General features: G+C 36.0%; 2 protein-coding genes across 5 annotated transcripts; one reads left to right on the top strand and one right to left on the bottom strand.

Annotated features, from left to right (window-relative positions):
• Positions 1–294: 294 nt before the first annotated feature.
• med19b (mediator complex subunit 19b) lies at positions 295–7262 on the top strand. Of its 2 annotated transcripts, none has more exons than XM_089132093.1 (6): positions 295–654; positions 3209–3331; positions 3511–3644; positions 3804–3900; positions 3980–4074; positions 5517–7262. In XM_089132093.1, the coding sequence occupies exons 1-6, from the start codon at positions 432–434 to the stop codon at positions 5580–5582; spliced, it is 738 nt and encodes a 245-aa protein (XP_088988219.1). In that variant the 5' UTR covers positions 295–431; the 3' UTR covers positions 5583–7262. The 2 variants fall into 2 exon arrangements, with proteins under 2 accessions (XP_088988219.1, XP_039545709.2); XM_039689775.2 differs by having other exon boundaries at positions 307–639.
• Positions 5874–24561, bottom strand: slc43a1b (solute carrier family 43 member 1b). Of its 3 annotated transcripts, XM_089132092.1 has the most exons (16): positions 24314–24561; positions 19833–19959; positions 18895–19052; positions 18385–18571; positions 16788–16843; positions 16473–16549; positions 13650–13742; positions 13395–13528; positions 11612–11751; positions 11381–11530; positions 11150–11185; positions 9940–10069; positions 9719–9848; positions 8972–9045; positions 7783–7906; positions 5874–7706 (listed from the first exon to the last, which is right to left on the bottom strand). In XM_089132092.1, exons 3-16 carry the CDS (start codon positions 19046–19048, stop codon positions 7524–7526), a joined length of 1668 nt encoding a protein of 555 aa, XP_088988218.1. In that variant the 5' UTR covers positions 19049–19052; positions 19833–19959; positions 24314–24561; the 3' UTR covers positions 5874–7523. The 3 variants fall into 3 exon arrangements, with proteins under 3 accessions (XP_088988218.1, XP_039545726.2, XP_039545718.2); XM_039689792.2 differs by lacking the exon at positions 19833–19959 and having other exon boundaries at positions 11381–11527; XM_039689784.2 differs by lacking the exon at positions 19833–19959.
• Between the last annotated feature and the right edge of the window lie 288 nt (positions 24562–24849).

The raw sequence follows: 24849 nt of genomic DNA on the forward strand, positions 1-24849 counted from the left end.
ACTTTACTGAAACGACGTCGCTTATTGGTCATGATGTCACATAAAGGGAAGGACATACGGAAGTGTTGGGTTTACCGTAATACATAAACGGCATGCGACGATTTTAATATGCGTCACTGACACAAACATGACTTGTTTATCTCCTCGTTTACGATTATTTTTACAATTAAAGTGCAGTATTAAACTATATAATGCATTTAGGACGCATTATGTGAGTTTATTTAGTCAAACGTAGGAACTGGACTCAATACCATCATGTATGTAACGTACTTGATAAATTACGGTAATTTCCCCAAGGGAGATACAAAGAACAACCGGAAGCAATTGTCAACAGAACGTAAGGAGTAGGGACGGGAGTGACGTTCACTCATAGTAAACCCCATACAAACGCCCACACAATCATCACAACATCCTAGGGTGGTTTTGTCAACATGACAGAAATCTTCTCCTCGCTGTACGGTCAGCCTGATTCCCAGGGTCCATCTGGACCGTCTGCGCTGGGTTTTGGATCTGGGAAACCTCAGGTACCCCAAAACATGGGCCCGATCTGTTTCCCGCATCAGATGGGGGATGAAGGGGGTCCGATCAGAAAACCCTCCGCGATGAACGAGCCCTTCTACCTGCTGCGAGAACTGCCCAGTGAGCGCCTCTTTTGTGTGTTTAATTTTCGGTTTTGTATTGATTTCGTTGTAAATATGTAATAAACCACTGTGTCAGTCAGTGTCAATGCCGTTGTATAGTGATTGTATAGTATGATGATGATAATAATAATACTTTGGTTGGTACCAATTCCACACAACATTGGCACGTTAATACTGTACTACTGTACCATGGACATGGTAACGTGCGTTAATTATTATACCATACTGACGATGCCGTGGTGCTAATAATACCTTTACCGTTATAAATACCTTCAACACACATGCGCAATGATGGTATGAGTATGAAATATAATATATGTCTTGTAAGACCTTTACTATAAACTAGCCTGGTAACTCACTTATGAGATAATTCACTTATATTGCAAACCAAATGGGCCTCAAGTCAAGATAATTTAAAATTAGACAGCAAGCTTTAACCTTCTAATGGTCTATGTTTACACTTCTGGGCTTCTGGGTCTATACAACCCCAACAATTGATTGAGTAACTGTACAAAAAATATACATTTGTAATCATACAAATAATTTAAAAAAAAAATTTTTTGTTTACTTCTCATCTATTCATTAATGCTTTATTTTGGAGATATAAAGTACTTTTGTATCCATATACCACACAATTCCTCAACTACACCATTAGCTTGCATATGAAATATTATTATTTTTTATGATACATTGCATTTATTCTCTAGTACTAGGCCTTGATTTCTGTGTAAACATTTTCAGATTTATGCCTGATTTTTTTTTTAACACATGAAGAAAATATATGTAGTTGTTTTTTTTTCACATTTCCCATTCATTTCAATTGTCATATTGACCCCGAAGACCAGAAGTGTAAACTTTTTTTTTTTTTTTTACATACCTTCAGAACAACCGAATCAAGCCGTTTTTTTGTGTGTGTATAGATAGATAATGTATGAGAAGTCACAAAATCCTATTCTGAGATGAAGGAAAACTTTTTTTTATTGAGTAAAAGTCGATTGGGGTCGTACAGACCCCATGACCCAATTGAGGGTTAAAGGAGCAATGTGTGACTTTTAGCGACATCTAGTGGTTCGGTTGCGAGTTTGCACCAGGTTTGCACTAAGGGCTCAGCCCACTGCTCACCCCTCCCTTTCGAAGAAGCTACGGTTGCTAAAACGGGACAAACATCTCGTCGGCTGAGACAGCAGAGAATAGCCAGAGTAAGCCAAGAGTGTGTAACATTGTCACTGTTTCTGTACCACAGTCCATTATAAACCACATCATGAATACTGTCTGTTTACAAAGCCATAGTCAGGTGAGGATCAAGGGTTTTAATATATAATTTAATAAAATAATAATCAGCTGATTGTCTCACAAACGTAACCAGCAGCACATTTCTCCACACATACTGTAGCAAACCCATAATACAGCGAGGGAGCAGCTATATATTTTTTCTAACAGGGTAGTAATAGTTTAGCTGGCTAATATGAGCTGTTACTGTGGCTGAGCTGGGACGCGTCCGCATGAGTCCAAAGGTCGGAAGTGCGCGCGCTGTTACAATCATGTCATCTCCGCATCCCAGACTATTTACTACACACAATAGGCTTTTTTCTCTGATTTTTAAAATTCTTCGCGATCGACTTTAGTGATAAAAGACTTTAGTAAAAGTCTCTATCGACGGGTTAGTGATTCCTGTAACGTACTGTTTTACGGTCAATGACATGAATACTAATCATCAGCTGTCTCAAGAACGTAACAGCACATCTATCCCCAACATAACAAACCCATAACACAGCGAGGGAGAACTAAGTTACATGAAACAATCCCAACTACATATTTTACACCACTCACAAGGGGAAAAACACTACTCACGGAGTGTAAGGCTAGCTTCCAGCTTTCCGCTACTTCTCTTTCAAGGTAGTGATGAAACGCGTTCTGTAGCGCTGTTTGTTCGCGTTCGGCTACGGTAGGAATATGACGTCACAACATGGCGACCTTCATAGAAGGGGATTCCCGCGGTTATGGAGCTATTAATGTCTCATTCTAAGGTAATAAAAACATTACGGCTAATCAAGTAAGTTCTTTATACACCACTGAAAACATAGTTATGGATGTCATATTGCATTTCTGTTAATAGATACTCAACTTTGTTACACAATGCACCTTTAAAATAATCTAAAACAACAAGTAATCAATATATTTCGTTTTATATTTAAGCTTTAAACAACTGTTTGTTTTTTCTATGAAGAATCAGAAATCTCAGTCTTGAAAAAACTTATGATATTATGAGGAAGCCTTATTTTAAAGGTGTGATTTTAGGACCTGCAAAAGTCATGTACATTAATATAACCTAAAATGTTATTTTTATAATGAATATACACTATGTATCATTTCTCTACAAGCTCTAAGATATTTTATCGGGTAGAATGGTAAGGTAAAAAAAAAATTAAATCCTTTTCCTTATCCAGTAAATCTTGAAAAAGACTGAAAAAGTCATGTAAATTCATTGGTTAAAAAGAGTAAGAACCCTTACAACCCTAGAAAATGATTTGTCAGTGTTCTGTGAACTTGTTATTTCTTCTTGACAGTGGAGAATGAGCTGACGGGACACACTAATCTCATCACACACTACAACCTGGAGCACGCTTATAACAAGTTCTGTGGAAAGAAGGTGAAGGAGAAACTCAGCAATTTTCTTCCAGAGCTTCCTGGTGCGTGTATATATTTTTATCATACTTTCACGATTCTAGAATAATTCTCGAAAAATATTCCAGTAGGGGAAAAGGAACACAGTAGTATACTCTTGACTTCACTTATACCAACACCAGGCCTGGGTTAAGTGCCTGTGTTTAAACTACATTGGTGGTTTTTCTATCCTTCTGGACTCCAGGTATGATTGACAGCCCGGGCATTCAGGACAACAGCTCTCTGCGCTCTCTTATTGAGAAGACGCCAGTGTGCAACAACTCTTTCAGTCCTCTCACTGGGGTCATGCTCACCGGCTTCAGGCTACACACTGGCCCTGTAAGTGTGTGTGTATGAGAAAGACAAAAGAAGGACTTGTTACTCTGAGGATTGTCCATATCTTTCTTAATCAGTGTTGGTTGTGAATGGTTATGTGGGTCAATCAGATATTGCTGTTTTTTACATGCATGTTTTATGTGGCTCTTTCTCCTGCCAAAGTTGCCAGAGCAATACAGACTGATGCACATTCAACCGCCGAAGAAGAAGAACAAACACAAACATAAACATCATCGGCCTCAGGATCCTTTACCACCTGGTAACTGTCACGCAAAAAACACAAAGAGATGAAAGTGATTTCTTACATATCGACTGTTAATCGTACTTCTTTACCACAGAAACTCCATCAGATTCAGATCATAAGAAGAAGAAGAAAAAGAAGGATGATGATCCAGACAGAAAGAAAAAGAAGAAAGATAAAAAGAAAAAGAAGGTTAATTGTTGTTGTTATACACTTTGGATGAAAATACATGTTACAAATGGACTTATTTTATAGTTTTCTACATTCAAAAAAGTCTTCAAGGCTACGTTTATTTGATAAAATACAGTAAAAACCATACTATTGTGAAATATTACTACAATTTAAAATTACTGTTTTCTATTCTTGAAAATATTTTAGAATGTAATTTATTTCTGTGATGTTAAAGCTGAATCATTCCTCCAGTCTTCAGTGTCACATGATCCTTCAGACATCATTCTAAAATGCAAATTTGCTGCTCAAGAAACATTATTATTATTATTATTATCAACGTTGAAAACAGGTTTTTCTTCTTTTTTTGTGGAAAGCATGATGCATTTTGTTTAGGAAAGTTCACAAAAATTGCATTTAATTGAAATAGAAATCTTTAGTAACATAAATGTCTTTACTGTCACTTTTGAACAATTTAAAGGGATAGTTCACTTTGAAATTAATTTTTGATATGTTTTAGCTTACCTCAAGGGCATCCAAGATGTAGGTGTCTTTGTTTCCACAGTATTTCCAATTTTCATATTTTTAGGTCAAACCGTTCTTGTCTGTCAGTCATATAATGGAGGTATATGGGGTCCACCTCAAAGAGTATGCAAAGAAGTCCAAATTAAACATGATGACTCGTAAATGTAAGTACACACTGATGGCCTAAGACACGAAACGAGCGGTTTGTGTGAGAAAACGAACAGTATTTATATCGTTTGTAACCACAGTCACGTCCAACTCTGAGGGCGAGGGCGCTTCTGTAAGTGCAAGCACCGGAATGTCCCGGAAGTGATCTCTTGCGTGTGTACGTCACTCATTGTTTACACAGAGATTTCAGAAGTGTTCTCCTTCACTATTAAGATCTAAACATATTTAGATATACAGGAAATTGCAATGGAAGACGATTTCGATATACCAACAGACAACGTAGATTTTTTTCCGCAACCGCGCAAGAGATCACTTCTGGCGCTTGCGCAGACCGAAGCGCCCGTGCCTTCAGATCACTTGGACGTGGCTGTGATTACAAGAGGTAAAAACAATAGAAATACTGTTCGTTTTCTCACACAAACTGCTCGTTTCGTGTCCTAGGCCATCAATGTGTACTTACATTTACGAGTCATTAAATCATGTTTAACTTGAAAATACTTTTTGAAAATACTGTGGAAACAAAGACACCTACATCTTGGATGCCCTTGAGGTAAGATAAAACATATCAAAAATTTATTTCAAAATGAACTATCCCTTTAATGAGTCTTTATATACTAAGCCTCAACTTCTGAACTGTACTGTTTGTTTTTGATTTGTTTCATTAATAATTAAATTATGGTCAACAGTACATATTCCAATAAATACAAAACAAAGAATATATATATATATATATATAATTTCTATTAATTATTGTATTATTTGCCTGTTTTCAGAATCGCCATAGCCCTGACCACCCAGGCATGACTGGAACTCAACCCAGCAGCAGCAGTTTAAGATAAGAACTTCCTTGATGGCAGAAAAACCAAGAACTAAAGGAGTTAAAGTGATTCACAAGCTGGAAAGTTGGGCCTTAAGTTGGGCCAGTTACAGTGAGAGTCAGATTTGTGTGTATATGTGTCAGAGTATATTGTTACATAATTTACCTGGTGGTAAACCATCATATCTGTTGCATTTGTAAGTGTATAAGTGCCTCTGTATCTATTTATGAGATTGATGATTAATGGAACATTTTTCATTAAATTTTTTTTAAAAACCTTTTTTTTTACAAATAAAACACAATCAGCCGAGAATAGGGCGATTTTTGTGACAAAATCTTTGTATTTATTTGATTTTTTCCCCCGTTCAGGCATATTTACAGTCACGAGCACAATGCAAGCACCATTATGTTGAAAAAAAAAATCACTAGAATCATTGAAACCTTTGAGCACATGATCACAGCTCTGTAACATACAGAACAGTGCTTTTGAAACAAAACAAAAATATAGCGCAATACCGGCATCTGCAATAAAAACACTATTTGTATTTACCAGTTGTCACATAAAGCTGAGTGTCCATCAAGTTTAGTGAGAGTGGGATGAGAGAACCTACAACTCCAGACCTATGGTTTAAATTGATCCATGTCACATGGTAAAGTGAGCGTTACATGAAACCCTGCCTCGTTTACCTGTCCTGAGTCACAATGGGACATTAGTTTTACCCATACAGCAAAATTCCATTAAATGACACATTATTTAAAAATAGTGACTACTCATGCTATTAAATTTGAATATGTCTGTGACCCGCACATACATACTGATGATCATATCATGGTAGAATACGACTTTACAGTCAATTGTAAAAGCTCTGACAGGCTTCTTGAATGAGACATGGAGGTCACGTTTCCTTCTGAAGTGGGATCAAGTTTTTCTGAAAGATTATTAAACACTAAATGATTGTCTTTGGTATGACATGCACTGATAAATTATGGACAATAACACTGCGAACATATAATAAAAAGTAGATTTTGGTTCCATACTGTCGACATATTTCCTCGTTGTTTTACAACCATTTTCCTGGACATTTCAATGTGTCAATGTAATGATGTAGAAAACAGTGTTTCTAAAGCCAAACAACATATTGTAGACGCGTATGATGCAACCACGAAAATACTGTAAATGTGGTTGTGATGGTTAGACTTAAAGTTTAACAAACTAACAAAATGCTAACTGTAGCTTTATTTCATTTTGTCTGTCAATTTGATTCACAAGTCAACAACATAGAGCAGGTAATAATAAAAGCCTTGAAAATACATCCTACCCAGTCACACAGTCAAAGCCTTGGCTGATACTTGAACCGGAAGTCCCCGTGAACCGGAAGTTGCAAACGACTTTTTTCCAGTGTTGTGACGTATTTCCGAGAGAAACGGAATACTAAATGAGGCAAAATAGTGGGCGTGGCTTTTTTTCCAACTAGCACCTGATTGGATCTAGAAAAATGGGTGTTTCATTCTGAAACGGAGGATGACGCAAGTTTACACACGCTGTCAATCAATGCTCGCTCGGCGCTCGCAAACACACAGCAGCTGTCAGTTGGAGGGGCGTGGTTATGGATGTTAAGGAGACACCCAAATCGTAAAGCCTACGTCATCGGGCAAGGTCCTCCAATGCAGAGGGGAGGGGCATTTTCAAACTTTGATTAAAGATTACGAAGCCAAAAACTTTTTGTGTGGATTGACTTGCATGTATGAATTGTTCACCACAAAACGATCAATTTAGGCAAACAAAGTAAGTATGGTCAATTTTGATTTCATAGGGACTTTAAATTGCACTTTCATTTGATTTTTAACTTTTATAAAAAACTTTAACTGTTTAACTGTTGCACTTTCATTTGATTTCATTTGATTAACTGTTATAATTTAGGTCTATAATTCACAAACATCTCACTAATAAATGTTTTCCAGATCAGACGTTCCCGTTGGTTTGGTATTTTGAAGACTCAGCTGTTTGGTTGAGGCTGACGCTCTCCTGCGCCAGTGATAGACTATCGCGCGCTGCCTTCTTCTTTATAAGTTGTCTCCGATGGTGGAAGAGGTATGCTGGCAGCAAGAATCCAACCAAAGAGAATAGAAGCAGGCCCAAGTTGATCTGTTGATTCAAAAAGTGTCATGTTTGTTACATTGGTGTATATATATAAATGTACATTTGTCACACACTGTCTCACCCAGTAGGGATCGCCCTTCAATGGTCCCACCATCCACATGAAGAGGGGTTGTTGCAGGAGTGCAAACACAGCACTAACCATGGACTGCATGCCCGTCAGAGTGCCAAAGTGATTGGTTGGGTAGCTAAATACACATATAAACAGCTTGAAGATAAAACAAATAGCAAATATAATACATATCCAACTTACTCAGGCTTTTTTTTTTACAGTGTTTTATAAAATACAACCTAAGTCTTAACAAAAACTATATATATACTGTATATATATGGTAACACATTACTTGAAGGGGTGTTCTTAAGACTAACATGACACCATAATCATCACATGACATGTTATGAAAATGAAGTATGCATGTTTATGACAACTGTCATTAAGTGTCATTCGCTCAGTTATGACATTTTGAGATGTCTTTGTTATGACACCTTGACATAAACCAATACATCATAACCCGTCAGTGTCTTTGTCATGACAACTTGACATTACTGAGACAACACAACCTGTCATAAACATGACATAGCAGATTAATGATCAAACTTAAGAAACCACCTAGCTTTATTGGTTAACGTTACATTAAACTGTCAGGTGGTTGGTTTTGACATTGGCTGTCATGAAGCCATTATAACTTTTTAATGACAAATTCAATTAGTACCACTGTAGTTGAGGTCACGAAAAAATATTCATGACACAGTTATAATGGCCTCATGACAGCCAATGTCAAAGCCAACCACATGACAGTTTAACTTTTATGTCAAGTTGTCATGAAAAATGTCTTAAACAATGTCATATTTGCATTCAAAATGTCATTATTGAGCATAAGATACTTAATGACAGTCATAAACATGCATAAACCATACTTCATATTCAAGACATATGTCATGTCATGGTTATGAAGGTGTCATGTCAGTCTTATGCACACCCATTCAAGTAAAGTGATTATATATATATATATATATATATATATACATACAATTAAAAAATAAAAACAGAAAATATAAAAATCGAATCTAATTCAAAATATTAGTGATACTAAATTGAAACACTGATTCAAATTACTCTTTTCCCTCATTTCTCCTTTTTAGCAGGAATATTAGGCTAATCTTCATATGAGCATAATGTTGTTTGCTGTGTTCAGGTAGTTTTACCTTTAAATGGCTCAAAAATCATGTGGATTTTGATAAGTAAAACTCACACAGCAGCATAGAGGCCACCACAGCAGGAGTGAATGAAACCTCGAACGAAAGTGTGAAGAATAAAAGACACCACCTGTAACACATAATATTAACAGTCATCACATTTCTGCTGCTGCTTTGAGGAGCTGGTGAACATATTTGTTTTGCAGCATAAGCATACATGAGCATAAATATCATAGACTACACTGAAAACGGGTCCAAAATAAAGTTGAATTGTAATTTAAACCCGGAAAATTTTATTCACTAAAATTCAAAATTGTATTTACTTCAAAGATATATATGATTAGATGTATTATATAAAGTATATAAAATTTGTCCTTAACATTTTGCTGGTTATATAAATTAAATTAATTCTCTCATAACACAAGCATCACAAGCATCTCTCATAATAATGTTGCCAATATTGATATTATAATTACTGATACAATGCAATAGGTATCAATATGTTAAACCAAATTATACCACATTGAAAATCTGATATACAAAATAAAATATAAACATATGAGTGTAAAGTTTATACATAAATTAATTTTATAAATATATATATATATATATATATATATATATATATATTACATTAAAAATGATGGGCAAAGTTATATATAGTTATATTATAAAATGTATAAAATATATAATTAAATAAAATTCTCCAGGCTATATAATTATATATATTTAATGTAATTAAATTATATAAATATTAATATTTCTTAACAAATATGCACATTTGTAACAAATTTGTGTCTAACCTGTATGGGCAGATTGTCTATGAGGGAGATGATGCCAAAGATGACTAGCAGTATATTAGTAAAGATGAAAGCTCTGATGGCGTTAGTGAGTTTTTGGATCTTTCTGTCCCTCTTTGGAGGCCCAGATGGACTGAAGAAAACAATGAAAGGGAAAATGTAACCATATCACTGACACATACAAATAATTCAACATTTCACTCCTTCTCTTTCTCCACCTTCACCTTTTTTCTCCCTCAGCTGTCACCACATCCTCACACTCCTTCATTCGCCAGTCCATGATGTAGCCAATCAGAGGACAGGAAATCAGGCAGAGCAGCTGAAGAGTGCCAAAGATGGACGAGTAGAGACTTACTATAACACACACACACACACACACAATAACCCAATAAATTGGGTTTCCATGTTTTGTGGGAACATAATAGTTTATACCAAAATTTTATACCAAAAAAAATTCCCACAAGGACAACGATTTTGGATATTGCCACCTTTGTGGAGACATTTTGTCACACATACACTAAAAAACAAACACACACAAACTAACACACAAAACCAAAAACACACAGGTCTTGGGAGACTCTCTGAAGACATGGGCCCTGTTTACACGAGAATGCTCGCAAAAGCATAACATTTTATCGGATGTGCCTTTCGCTTACATGGCGATGGCGTTTTTGGCGCTTATAAAAAGTGAAACCACCCTCCAGAATGGAAAAAAACGCAAAGTCTGCTAGACAGTGAAGGTTGTACTCAGGCGTGTGGACTTGGGTTGTTGTGTGGCAATCCTAGCTGCCTGGAGTACATACTACATTAAATTTCACACACTTTTTCGTCACCATATGCACACAGATTTCCAACCCATAACGCTCGTCTAAACGCAGAATAAAAAGTGATAACGCAACGCCACTTTTGCGTTTTCTCTTCAGAATCGTTTCCGTGTAAACATAGCCATAATGGTTTTAATACTAAACTGAAGTCTATCCCCTTACACTAACCCTACCCCTAAACCTACCTATCACACAAAACTTTCAGCATTTTTATATTTTCAAAAACACTCATAATCCCAACCAGGATAGAAAAACAAGAACACTCACACACAGCTCTTTGAATTTCGGAATAAGGCCTCCATAAAATACTGATAATATTCTCGCTGATACTTTTACTGACAGATCGCATTAGTCATCAATGTATTAAACCAAATAAATTATGCTACATATTTTCTCAGAAATAATTTAACTTTTCTGAGCCATTTTTAAACTTTTATCAACTGGTATCAAGGTCAACAAACGTTTTTTGGGTCAAATGTCTCACTTGACTTTGACCTGGCAACTAGTGCAATATCTTCATACATTAAATGTGTCGTAAGTAATTCTTTGTTTGTTCCAAAACCAAAAGAAAGATATCTTGTTTAGGTGAAAATAACAGGATTTTTCTTACCTTTGTCCTCTGCCTCCTTCTCCAACTCCTCTGAGGCTAAAACAGACACAAACAGGCGGTGGAAAATAGCGAAATATAAAACTATGTTTACTACCCACTTACAAACACCCACCCACTAACACATGCTTCTGCAAAACTTTCAAAAGCAAAGTTACATAAACACATTTAAAAGAGCACATCTTTTAATTTCACATTTCATTAAAACAAATGAAATATTAGGCTGATGCTCACGGTTAGGGTCACCATGGGTAACCAGGAACTCCAACATCTTATTCATGGCACCCATGAAAAATATGATACGGAGCTGGGTCATCGCCATCGTGATGAGACTCCACAGGAAAATCGGTGAGCACACAGAGCGACGAAAGGGAGGGGATCCTTCTGTCCCGCAAACAGGATTATTTTATTATTAATTTCATAATTCTTTGTCCTTTTTGTGGACAGTGTGTTTGTGAGACTTACCCTGGTTCTCTGCTACTGTTCCATCGCTGGGGACTTCATCAGTAGAAGGTTGTTTTTTAGTCACCTCTCGCTCTTTAAGACTCACATCAGTGTCAGTCATCTCATCGTCCACTACCTTACCACTCAACTTCACCATTGTACTATGAAATAAAACGATTTTTTACAATAATAGACACAATTATTTGTAGCTAATATATACAGTCAAATCAAAAATGATTCTGAAACCAGATATCATTTTTGATATTTTAATACTAGTGGGTGTAGGACACGATAGTTCATTTATGTAAGTGAGGATAGTAAAATAAAGTAAACTATGACATTCGTCATACAGTGGACTACCAGTAAAATGTATAAAAAATTTGGGACCAAAAATTATTCAGACACTTTGACCTGACTGTTTACACCACAGGTTGAACAAAATTAAGCAGTGCTTGGTAATTGGTTGACCTTAATTGGTATTATCTAATTGTGTACTTTAAATTAACAGCTGACAACTGATTTGACCAAATTCATTTGTGAGACAGACTAACAGAACGATGGCCAAACCCAGTGAAATATCAACTGATTTTATAACTCTTGAGGTCTTGTCATATTTTAGTACCATTTTCAAAACTACAGCAAATAAACTGTGTTAATTTGAGAAATGTTGTCTGAATAAATTTTGGTTTGACCCTAGATATTGTATACATTCTTCTGTTCGCATTCAAATACACAGATTTGGTCTTTTACAGGATTCTTTGATGAATAGAAAGTGTAAAAGAACAGCATTTATATGAAATAGAAACCTTTTGTAACATTATCTTCATTATCTTTATGTAACATTATGTAACAAGTCTTCAAGTTGCCACTATTAATCAATTTTCAACATCCTTAGTGAATAAAAGTATCAATTTATTCAAAAAAATCTAACTGACTCCAAACTTTGAATGGTAATATAAAGACACATTTTGAAATGAAATTAAACCGTAGCACTTTATTTACAATACTGTTCCCCATGTACATACTACGTACTTATAGCAATTACAATTACTGGGTAATAACTAGGTACTAACCCTGAGCCTTCCCCTAAAACTAACCAAACCCATGTTTTTACCTTATATTACAAGTTCTTTATTGGGTAGCTACACTGTAAATACACATAAGTACTGTAAAATAAAGTGTAACCAATTAAACATAGGTTCGATGTTTAGATGTCTGAATATTTTGGGCATTAGGTATATACAACGCATTCGCATCCTAGGGCGTCATTTAGTGACGCTTTTGACAATGCGTAGAAATCCAAAGCACATGGCACCCTTTAGCATCAATATACAACGCGTTCTCATCCCAAAGCGCCATATAGGACGCTTTTGCAAAAGCGTAAATATCCAACGCACATGGCACCCTTTAACGTCTAATGAGACGCTTCGGTTATGGTTAAGTTTAGGTAAGGTGTAGGGTAAGGGTTAGACCACTAGGGGGCGCCTTCTGCCCAAATATATCTGCGTCTCATTTCACGTTAAAGGGTGCCATGTGCGTTGGATATTTACGCTTTTGCAAAAGCGTCCTATATGGTGCTTTGGGATGAGAACGGGCTCCAATATAACACGCTTCAGTTATGGGTAGGTTTAGGTCTGGGGTAGGGTTAGACCACTAGGAGGCGCCTTTTGCCCTATATATATAAATCTGCGTCTCATATTGACGCTAAAGTGTGCGATGTGCATTGGATGTATACGCATCAGTATATGACGCCTTGGGATGAGAACGGGCTCGCATATAGTGTGTGTATTCGACAAGTACTGACTTAAATCTGATGTCCTCAGGGGCAGGAAAAGATTCTCCCGGCCAATTAAGGAAGCAGTTGAGGAAGACGAAGCAGGCGAACCCTGCCCACATCCAGAAGATCACAGAAAACGATACGCCCACATCGTAGATCAGCTAAAGGACAAGACGGAGAGAGGACATGTTGGTTCAAATGCTGTGTTGAAGGAGAAAAGTGTTTGAGCATAATGTCTAAGTACTTTGTATTGCTGTTGTTCAAGTGTTGTTTGTACATTACCTTGACTCCTGGGAAGGTGACAGCAGAGGAGGCATAGGAGCCGATCATGAGAGAGAGAATAGTAGAGCGCACATTTCCAAACATATTCGGCAACTGAGAAAATCAATCAAGAAGAGAGAATCATAAATTGAGGTACTAATATGTATTCAAACTGTAGTGTGTGTCTGTTGCCACTAGAGAGCATTGTGAGCTAGAAATTTGAAATAGCATTTATCTACACAACATGTGAAGACTCTCAAGATTTCCACTGTTTATGAGGGAGTTTACTGCTTATACAAGTAGAAATAAAAGTTTGATGATGATTTGTACATAACAGTATAAATAATTTATATGCTATGCGATTTATTTATTATTATTTAAATATATAGTTATTATATATGATTTGTAATTATGTGTGGTACATTAAATAAAGAAATAAACCAACAAATAAATAAATGTTTACAATTATTTTATTTATTTAATAGTTATAAATGACAATTATTAATATTATATTATAAAACACAATTATATTTAATTTTAGTGTATTATTTTATTTATGTATTTATTATTATAATAATTCTTTAATATGTAAATACTGTGAATGTGTACACAATTACAAGATATGGCATGAATGTTTCCAAACGTGTTGCAGTCATTTGTTATTTATCCAACATTCTGTCCATCTTTCTTTCTAAATTTAAATCAAATGTTCCCTGATTTATTTGATTCACTCTGTGTCATAATACATTTGTGGGTATTTTGAAGCACGGGTAGCAACAGCCATAATAAAATGCTGACCTAAGTATTATTCCTGTGCTGCTGTGCCAACAATACTCTAACACTCCAATCAGATAAACACACACACACACACACACACACACACACACACACACACACGTCCTGAATTGAACTTAGATAAAGACCTGAATAATTTTCAATTACTATGAGGTCGTAAAATTTGAATGTATAATATAAACAAAGTGGCAAAATGCAGTTTAAATGGTTGCAGATGGACTACCAGGAAAGAAGGACATGTCAGTTTCCTGAAAGTATTTAATTTCTACTGACTATTTATAAGCTAAAATAGTAGGGTTATTTTTAAAGCTGGTAATGAACTGTTTCTCATTGACAGCCTCTTGCCATGCCACTTGTTTGTGTTTGTCTCAGTTTGAATAGGATAATATGACTCTCTCTCATATTGCCAGCATATGCCAGCAGTAAATTCACAAAGATTACAGAGAGAGAGGATACAGGACAGAGAGAGGTGGGTAGAAGAGTTCAGTGAGCTTGATAAACTAGAAGGGAACATTGTGGCAATGTTTGCATGTCTATAAACGGATCTAATTGGCAAATAATCTGGCACATTTACCAGTTTAACAAAGCTACCAAGACACTAATTTTTTTTTCACCCTCAAATGAAACCCCAGATTCCCTGTATCAATTCCCGTAATACATTTTTGCTTGTTGAATAGGCTGTTGTACTCAGAACTACATTGTATCATGGAAGTAAAATGGGAACAAATGCCCACATGCATGAATTGAATTACAAAATAAATACAAAATAAAATCTAGATTCATTCTCATACTTAAATGTATGGTCCATTTATATATGGTAGGTTACGGAAGATTTGTTTTGCAGTTATTTATGGTAAGGTAAAAGCAAGGGGGACAGAAGAGCGTGAGAGAAAGCAAGGACAGTGGTTGTTAATGTGTGCTGTGTCGAGAGAAGGTGGGCTTGGCGGAGTTGAGGGCGTGAAGTCGGATCTGTGCTGTGATTGGCTGATCAGCATGCTGAAATGGTGAGGGGATGGAAAACATGTGCAGCACTCAAGTGATCAGCCAAACACTTACAATTTCAGAGCTTACACAAGTCTCTTATGGTCGGCATTTATTTTTTGACTATTTGATCATTAATACAATAAAAGAGCAATATTGTAAGATACCTTTTATATCTAAAAATATTTTAAAATGTAATTTATTCCTTACTCTAGTCTTCAGTGTCACATGATCCTTCAGAAATCATTCAAATATGCTGATTTGCTGAACACATTTCTTATTATTACCAATGGTGAAACAGTTACTAAACAGTTGTTAACAGCTGCTTTTTTTTAAAGAAATTAATACTTTTATTCAGCAAGGATGCATTAAATACATCTGTACAAAGTTACAGTAAAGACTCTAGACAAATTATATTTCAAATAAATGCTGTTCTTTTTAATGGTCTATTCATCAGACTCCTGAAAAAAAAATGTTCAGAGCTTACACAAAAATATTACGCCCCGAAAAATAATTTCAACATGTTTAACATGTAGAAACAGGTAGAAATGTTTCTAGACCAGATCAGAATATTAGATCTGAAGGATCATGTGATACTGAAGACAGGAGTAATGATGCTGAAAATTCACATTTGCTGAATACATTAATATATTAATATAGAAAACATTATTTTAAATTGTAATAATACAGTATTTCACAATATTGCTGTAATTTATTGTATTTTTCATTTAAAAAGACTTCTTTCAAGAACAAAAAAATTAAAAAGTTATTCTAAACTTTTCACCGGTTGTGTATAAAGACACCAACAGAGTCCAGTGTCAACATGATCACCGTGCGCCGACTAAGAAACACTGTTCATGATGTAATAATGTACCCAAACACATTCAAACTCGGCTTCAGAATATAGAACAGCTCGAATGGCAACTTTGCATAGTTATCATTATGATACTGTAGTTATCTTGGGTATATACAGTATAAGAATTGAATTGATAGCTGTTAGTCAGTCTATTTTGTATCTATTTAGTCAGCCTATTGTGTATTTTTTGTATCTATGTGAATGTGCCTTACTGTTAGTGACGTGAAGGTTAGACAGATTCCTCCAAACCCATTCATGGAGACAGCAAGAAATATGAGAGCTGATAACACTGAGGGAAAACAGAAACAATGCTTTTATTACTTATAATACATGTACAAAATGTACAAAAATGCAGAATCACTAATTATAGACCTGTGAAATGATTTAGCAATAAATATATATATATATATATATATATATATATATATATATATATATCATTTATTATTTCGGTGGTATATGTTTTATGTGCATTATACGTTTTTTTTTCCAATAAAATAAGCATAAATAAGCATTACTACACTGACCTTTTGGATTATAAGATGCGACTGCAATCAAAGCCATGGAGAGTGCAAAACATGAACTACAAGAGTCATAAAAACAGAGAATTGGAGGAAGTGACCATGATGTGGGTTACAGGGCAGAAGTGATGGATAGTGATGGATATATAATTTCGTTCAGATGCACTGCAGAAAAACCCCTTCAAACTTAAAGGGGTGGTAAAATGCCAATTTCACAAGATGTAAAATAAATCTCTGATGTCTCCAGAGTGTGTATGTGTGTGTGTGTGTGTGTGTGTGTGTGTGTGTGTGTGTGTGTGTGTGTGTGTGTGTGTGTGTGTGAAGTTTTAGCACAAATTACCCCACAGATATTTTTATATAGCATGTTAAAGTTGTCACTTTTTTTATGGTTTGCAAAAACGCATCTTTTTGTGTCTGGCCCTTTAAATGCAAATGAGCTGCTGCAGAGAGTGGGGCTTCAAGAGCCCCTCTGTGTTAGCACCTGCAATTATCTCAAGCAGACACACTAAAATGAGAGAAACAGTTCTGCCTTCAATGTTAAAACAGAGTCAGTCAAAGATTGGAGAGACTCAAGAAGAAGTGACAACAACAATGCAACAGGATGTCTCTGAATGGTTAGTTGATGAATCTATGTTGCTGTTGTGGAGTTAACTATCTTAAATTAGCATATTCTGTCATGATAATCTATAAATCACTTGTATAGGAACTGTTGTGAGATGCACACGGTGTGACTTTCTATTGTATGTGAAAAGATGGATGCTGAAGTTTGATTTGACTCACAAACGTACTCTTATACAACAACTTTTGCTCTTCTCAACATGTACTGCGTGTTCCCAGGGGCGGGGTTTATGCACATTTTAGGGTTGGTGATGTCACTAACGCGGGAGGATGCTTGTGTAGTCCTTACCAGCTGTTTGTTGTAGTCCTTAAAAAACGATTTCTTTAAAAGCAAATATCTTCCTTTGCTGTGAACTTTGAGCATTGTAACTTTGATAATGTTGTTTATGTCCAAACAGCAATATTACACACTAACTAAGGTTAGAAAAGTGAAATCATATTTTACCACCCCTTTAATGTCAGGCCCCGTCCACACTACTGCGTTTTCGTTTAAAAACGGAGACCTTTTGCAACGTTTGCACCTCCCGTCCACACTAAAACGGGAAAAACGAAGACCTAAAACGGAGAAGTTTAGAAACGCTGCAGCTGCGTATTGCGTTTTGAAACTCCGGAGGGCGTTTTAGTGTGGACGAGACAAAACGGAGGAGTTTACAAACGATGACGCAGAGGCTTACGCTCGGCTCTATGATTGGGTGTCATCAGTCATGACGTGTCCTTCCCTGATTCGCCAACTACTGTTTACACCGGCGCGCGCATGCCCAGTGTTGGTGAATGGTCACGTGATCTGCGTTTTCAGTCGTTTTAATGTGGACGGAGATCAATTCTAATACGCAGACAAAACGCTGGTGTGGACGGACATCGTATTCGTTTTAATTCTCCGTTTTTAAACGAAAACGCAGTAGTGTGGACGGGGCCTCAGGCCAACATTCCGCATTAGTTTTAAGGAACTTCTCAAGTTTTATACTGATACCTGTATGTCACTCACCTGCCAAACAATCTGATTGGACGAGGCCCAAATTTGTCCATCAGGACACCTAGTGGCAGAGTGGCTGCGCTGATGATGAACGAGCCAATCGTAAAGCCCAGATTCAGAATCTCCTCCTGTTCAATACAGCTCAGCCAAACCGGGTGCTCCGTCAAACTCGCGTTAGTGTGACTTTCTGTGACATTTTCTAATAGTAACAGAGGAAGAAATAGACAGTTAAATTCTTTAAAGGGACACTCCACCCAAAAATTCTGTCATAATTTACTCACCCTCAAGTTGTTGCAAACCTGTATGAGTTTCTTTCTTTTGCTGAACACAAAGGAAGGTATTTTGAAGAACGAATGGAACCAAACAGTTTTTGGCACCATTGACTTCAATAGTAGAAAAAAAATACTATGGAAGTCAATGGCGCCAAAGTTCCAATCGTTCTTCAAAATATCTTCCTTTGTGTTCAGCCGAAGAAAAAAGAAACGCATAGAGGCGGTCAGTGTGGATATTCTGACCATGTACCTGAACACAGGTGTGAGTAGAAGCCCTCGTTCTTCAGCATGATAAGAAGGGAACCCCAACCCAACAATACGGCAGAGAAGAGCAGGTTTTCTATGATTGACGTGACAGCCATCCACCAGCGCCTCCTGTAGGCCTGCGCGAGTGACGGAGCCATTGCACTGGAGAATGAAACGAACCACATGATTTCACAAGTTCACATGATTTTAATCCAGCAATTCAAAACTGTACATTGAGAACAGGTCTATCCTTAAGTGTTCGACATTTGAACACTTACTTTCATTCTCTTCAACTTTTATTTAACTGATAAAACAAAGAAAAGATTTCCAATGTTTTCACTGGACAGCTTAATTGTATTTTGGAAATACACTGTAAAAAATGATATGATCAATAAGTTTTTAATAAAGTTTTTTTTTTTTACATTGCTTTAACTCATCAATATAAGTTATACAAGATTCAATTCGTTTTTAAAGGGATACTCCACTTTTTTGGGAAATAGGCTCATTTTGCCACTCCCCCAGAGTTAAAAAGTTGGGTTTTACTGTTTTCTAATGTATTCAGCCATTTTTTAAATATATATTTATAAGAATATCAGTAACCAGAAAGTTTCTGGTCTCATTGACTTCCATAGTATTTTTTTTCCTACTGTGGAAGTCAATGAGACCAGAAACTTTCTTGTTACTGATATTCTTCTATATCATAAAATCGGCTGAATGGATTTGAAAATGGTAAAACTCAAATGTTTAACTCTGGCGGAGTGGTAAAATGAGCCTATTTCCAAAAAAAGTGGAGTATCCCTTTAATGTAAGTGTTTAATGTAATTTAAGTCGAAATGACAAAAGTTGATTGTACTTAAAAATTTAAGGCAGCAACTTTTGCCTTTACACTGTATAAACAAATTTTGATTTTGATAGCTGCAACAGCTCACAAAAATGTTTTACCTTTGGTAAAACTTCCGAAATCTCCGTGTAAACAATGCGTGACGTAGAGCGAGAGATCACATCCGGCGTAACGTTCAAGGTTCAGTTCGGTTCAGTTGGACATTTTATTCAGATCAGTTCGACATAGCTGTAAACAAGAGGTAAAAACTATAAAAATACTGTTCGTTTTCTCACACAAACTGCTCGTTTCGTGTCTTAGGCCATCAATGTGTACTTACATTTACGAGTCATTAAATCATATTTAATTTTGACTTCTCTTTGCATGCTTTTTGAGGTGGACCCCCTATACATGCATTATAGGACTGACAGACAACAACGGTTTGACCAAAAAAATTCAAAATTGAAAATACTGTGGAAACAAAGACACCTACATCTTGGATGCCCTTGAAAGCTAAAACATATAAAAATTTTCATATTCAAATACAACATATTCAACATATTCAAAGTGAACTATCCCTTTAAATTAGTAAAATGGAAGTTTCCTTAATTTCCATCTGCTTTGGGACTAAGTTCATGAATAAGTTTAATTTCCTGTTCTGTAAGAGGAGGAATGAATCTAGATCCAATAGAGATAGTTTAATCTAACATCAGTTTATTTACTACTTAATGCACTCGTTCCTTTTTTCTTATTGTATTCCAGAAAATCAATATGCAAATGTTTAGTAAAAGGCCAACAACAGTTCAAATCCATTTTAATCCTTTTATTTTTTGCATTTAGTCGGCATACCAAAATGAATTAGACCATACATACTGTAAAAGAAGAGAACAAAACGACAACAAAAAAAGATAGTTGAGTGTACCAGTGTGAATTACACCCAATTACACACAAAAAAACACACACAAAACATTCATTAAAATTAACAGCCTGCATAGACTCATTCATGCCAGAATGTGAACTGAAGACCAGAAATGTGAATTTAAGCAAGTATGAATATACACCCTTTCACACCAAAGACCAGCATTGAATGAGAAAACTGGTCACAAGACCAGTTCATTCATTACTTGCATGTGAACAACAGAAATTAGAAGAGAAACAGAACTTACAAGTTATGTCAGTACTTGTCCTCTTTGTTCAGCACATTCTTGAGCAGCACAAGTCTATCTTGCAAAATGAAATGGGAGACTTGGCGATTTAGGACGAAGTTCAAGTGTCTATCTCCCAAATCATTGCAATCTGCGAGTTTACAAAGTGATTTATATCTATTTATGTTCAGAATCTGAACACAGCTTTTTATACTTGTCCTCATCACATGAATAAAAGAGGCTGAAGTATTATCCATCGAGCACATGTCAACACACGCCTTGACCTGTTGACACCAGAAATAACTTCATGGCACTCCATAAGCATCTTATCTGATTTCACCAACACATAAAATAATAATTGCTGTAACACTCATATGAACATGGATCCATTATATCCAAACCAGACCATTACCATTAGCATGAGGAGTATTTAACAGTGATGTCAGATTTTTTTTAATTCATCTTATAAAACTATTTTTTGTGATAATCTCCAAATGTAAACGACAACAAAAATATATTTATTGAAGAATAGAAGATAGTCAGTTTATTAAATTATGAAGTGTTTTCGTGCAAATGTTTATTCAGCGTACTAAAATATATCCTCCGTTGAGTTTCATTTGGTTATTGCACCGATAAAGGATTTTGAAGGCCGATACCGATGCAACTATATGTTGGTTTTAAAATCCGATATTCTGATATATCGGCCGATATATTTTATTTATTATTTTTTTTTAATTACAGAAACGCAACAAAACATTAACAGATTTCCCTAACATTAGTTATTTGTAGTTATTTATGAGTTTTAACTAAAATAATATGATAATCCATTTTAAAAAGAAACTTGTTTCTTTTATTGTCACAACAAAACAGACTGATGATAGTGGCATTAGCTAGCTTTGTGGTTAGCTAGTCTATGATGAGCTGGATCAGCAGGTTGCAGGATGTGTGGCACGTTATACACAAGTGTTGCCAACAGGGACGGTGTAGAGTGCCCTCTGGTGGACAAACTATACAACTCCAACACTTATGACATGGTTGAAGCGTGTTTCGTCCGTTTTTATTTTATTTTTGAAATATTCATTTATCGGCCATTATAACTGCCGATACCGATAGTTCGGAAAATGCCTAACATCGGCCTGCCCATAAATCGGTCTGGCTCTAATTTGTTGCCTGTTGAGTTAATACCTTTTAAAATAACTTAAGCATGCACATTTTACTGATATACAGCACACCTACAGACAAAAAGTTGCATTTTCAATTGCTTTAGCAAAAAGAAATTCTGAGTCAAGTAAATTCTAACAAGTTAATTGATGCCGTAACAATATATTTTTGACATGAAACCACAAATAAGTTGCATGACCAAGTGATTCCTGCTCCGCTTTGCATAAAGTGTGACCTGTTTAGTCTGATTCAAACCATTAGTGTGAGTTGCTGAATTTGGAACAAACTACAGAGATAAAGGGTTGAATCAGTCTGACAAAGCCAACTGAATCAAAGTGATTCGCTTACTGTTGATGAGAAGCACAACTTGTCTGTATTCTTGTTGTAATTTATAGTCTTGATCTTGAATACAAATATTTTATTTCCCCATGGTGCACACTATAAAAGGGATTCTCATGCTGAATCCCTTGCTGGATTCTTTTCCATGCTGGCTCTGGGATTACTAGATACATAAAATGTTCACAATGAACACCATGTTGGGGTTATAAATGCAATACTATATCTAAATAATATGAGAAACACTGTATTTCCATTCAAAATGCTTAAAACTTTTAAATTCTTTGCGACTGAATTAATATTTTTTTCTCCCGTCTCCGCACAAAAGTATTTACCTAATTAACAATAAGTTTAGCTTGTGCAACCCCGTCCCCAGCTAACAGGGATCGTTCTCAGAACTTAACGTTCTGTCAAGGTTCTCTCAAAGTTATGAACCCTGTAATGTTAATAGAATGTTCGTTGAAAGTAATGTTTTATGTTTCCATGATGTTTGCATATTGATAAAATGGAATGTTCCCTTAACGCTTGCATAATCAAGAAAAAACGATTTACTTTTTGAACTTTCAAAGAACGTTAAGAAAAAATGTTTTCATAGCTTACTGAAAAACAGTAACGTAGCAAAACATTACTTTTTTCTGGGGCAATTTATGAAGAAATGCTTCCATTCAAGAAAGCAAGATGAACTGAGAGTCTCAAAAGGTCAAAAGCTGCCTTCCAAATCGCTCAACTCTCTCTCTCTCTCTCTCTCTCTCTCTCTCTCTCTCTCTCTCTCTCTCTCTCTCTCTCTCTCTCTCTCTCTCTCTCTTTCACACACACACACACACACACACACACTTTGGGTTTCCATGTTATATGGTGACTTTCCATAGACTTTCCATGTTTTTATACTGTATAACCCAGCAAACACAGAACGTACCCCTATGTTCCCGGAAGGTCCCATGGGGGGGGGGGGGGGGGGGGGTTGGGGGGTGGGACAAACAAGAACGTTATAGGAACGTTCCATGTAGGTTATTTTTAGGTTCCATTTTTATAACGTAAGGAGAATGTTTTGGGAACGTTCCCTAACCTTAAGGGAAAGTTCTATGGAACCTTCAGGGAACCAAAAACGAACGTTCCCAGAACCTAAATTTGTTTGCTGGCAATTTGGATATTCTCCTCTAAACAACCATCACAGAAAACGTTCTGTATTTTACAGTGTATTTTACTGTACTGTATTTAAAAAATTTTTTTTAAAACTTCACTTTAAAAAAAAAACAAAAAAAAACATGTTGTTTTCTATAGTAACTTCCTATAGTAATTTCCTATAGTTTCCTTTAGTGTCTAATGTATGTGATAACTTTATAACTACTTTTCCTCATGGGGACCAACATCCCCACAAGATCAAAGATTTCTGGTATTGCCATTCTTGTGGGGACATTTTGTCTCCATGACGTATGGTTCACACACACACACACACACACACACACACGCAAACAGCTGTTTCCTTCACACTGGCTGCAGTTTCTACCGCGTGCTCACTGCAAGAATTGCCGCGTGCGCACTTCATTTTCCTAAAGGAAAGAACACCGCGCGCACTTGAGATTGCCTATATCAATTGTAAAATGTCATAATTAATAAACTGCAGCCTAGTTTATTGTTCATTATTGAATTGGATTGTGTAATTTGATATTCTACATAAAAAGAATCTCGTAAAAATGCACAATTAAAGATAAAAAAATCAATGAGCTAATTAAAGCAGTCAATTTAGTTTCTTATGCAAAGTTTTCGTACGCCACCAAAGTATACACACACACACCTTAGAAAATCAACTGATAACGAGAAAAGAAACTGTCCTTTCTACTCTATGCTATTCGCATACAAATCTCTCTTTTTATGTTTTGCAAAAACTTAGCATTAAATTATCAACTTGACTCTTAAAACAAGTTTCCAACATCTTGGAAGCATGGAGAGAGTAAACTTACCACTGTGCTATGTACCGTTATTTATAGCAATGGCATATGTCTGGTTTTCCTCAGTGTTGGTATCCTTTCCAAAACGTTGTGCTATAATTTTGCGTTTTTCTGTTCGTGCCCTCCAGGTTTACTTGCACGTTTGTACAAAGTAAAAAGGAACTGTCAAGTTTATTATGCTCTTTCTCTCTCCCTTCTCTTTATGTCTATAAATGGCTCTCGGGATCGACCCTCCTCCCAACCTTTCCAAACTAAAACTCAATTTATGGATGTTTCCGAGAGAGCACACAAGACTGATTGTTAGTGAAGAAGCCTGATCATTCGCAGTGTCAGCGGCGCCCTCGTGTGGCCGTGACCGCCGAAACTTTATTTACAGTTTTTCTGAATTGCTATAAATCACATTTCTTGAAACCATCACATCACTCAAAACAAAATTTTCAAACCACATTCAAAGAACCTCTCTCTTCTGGCAAAATCAAACAATTGCCTCAAAACCATTTCATTTGCGCTGAAAATCAAACAATGCTCTCAGATCATACAGACAGCGA

Source organism: Pimephales promelas, chromosome 6, assembly GCF_988280905.1.
Source record: "Pimephales promelas chromosome 6, fPimPro1.hap1.1, whole genome shotgun sequence".
NCBI classification, from domain to species: domain Eukaryota; kingdom Metazoa; phylum Chordata; class Actinopteri; order Cypriniformes; family Leuciscidae; genus Pimephales; species Pimephales promelas.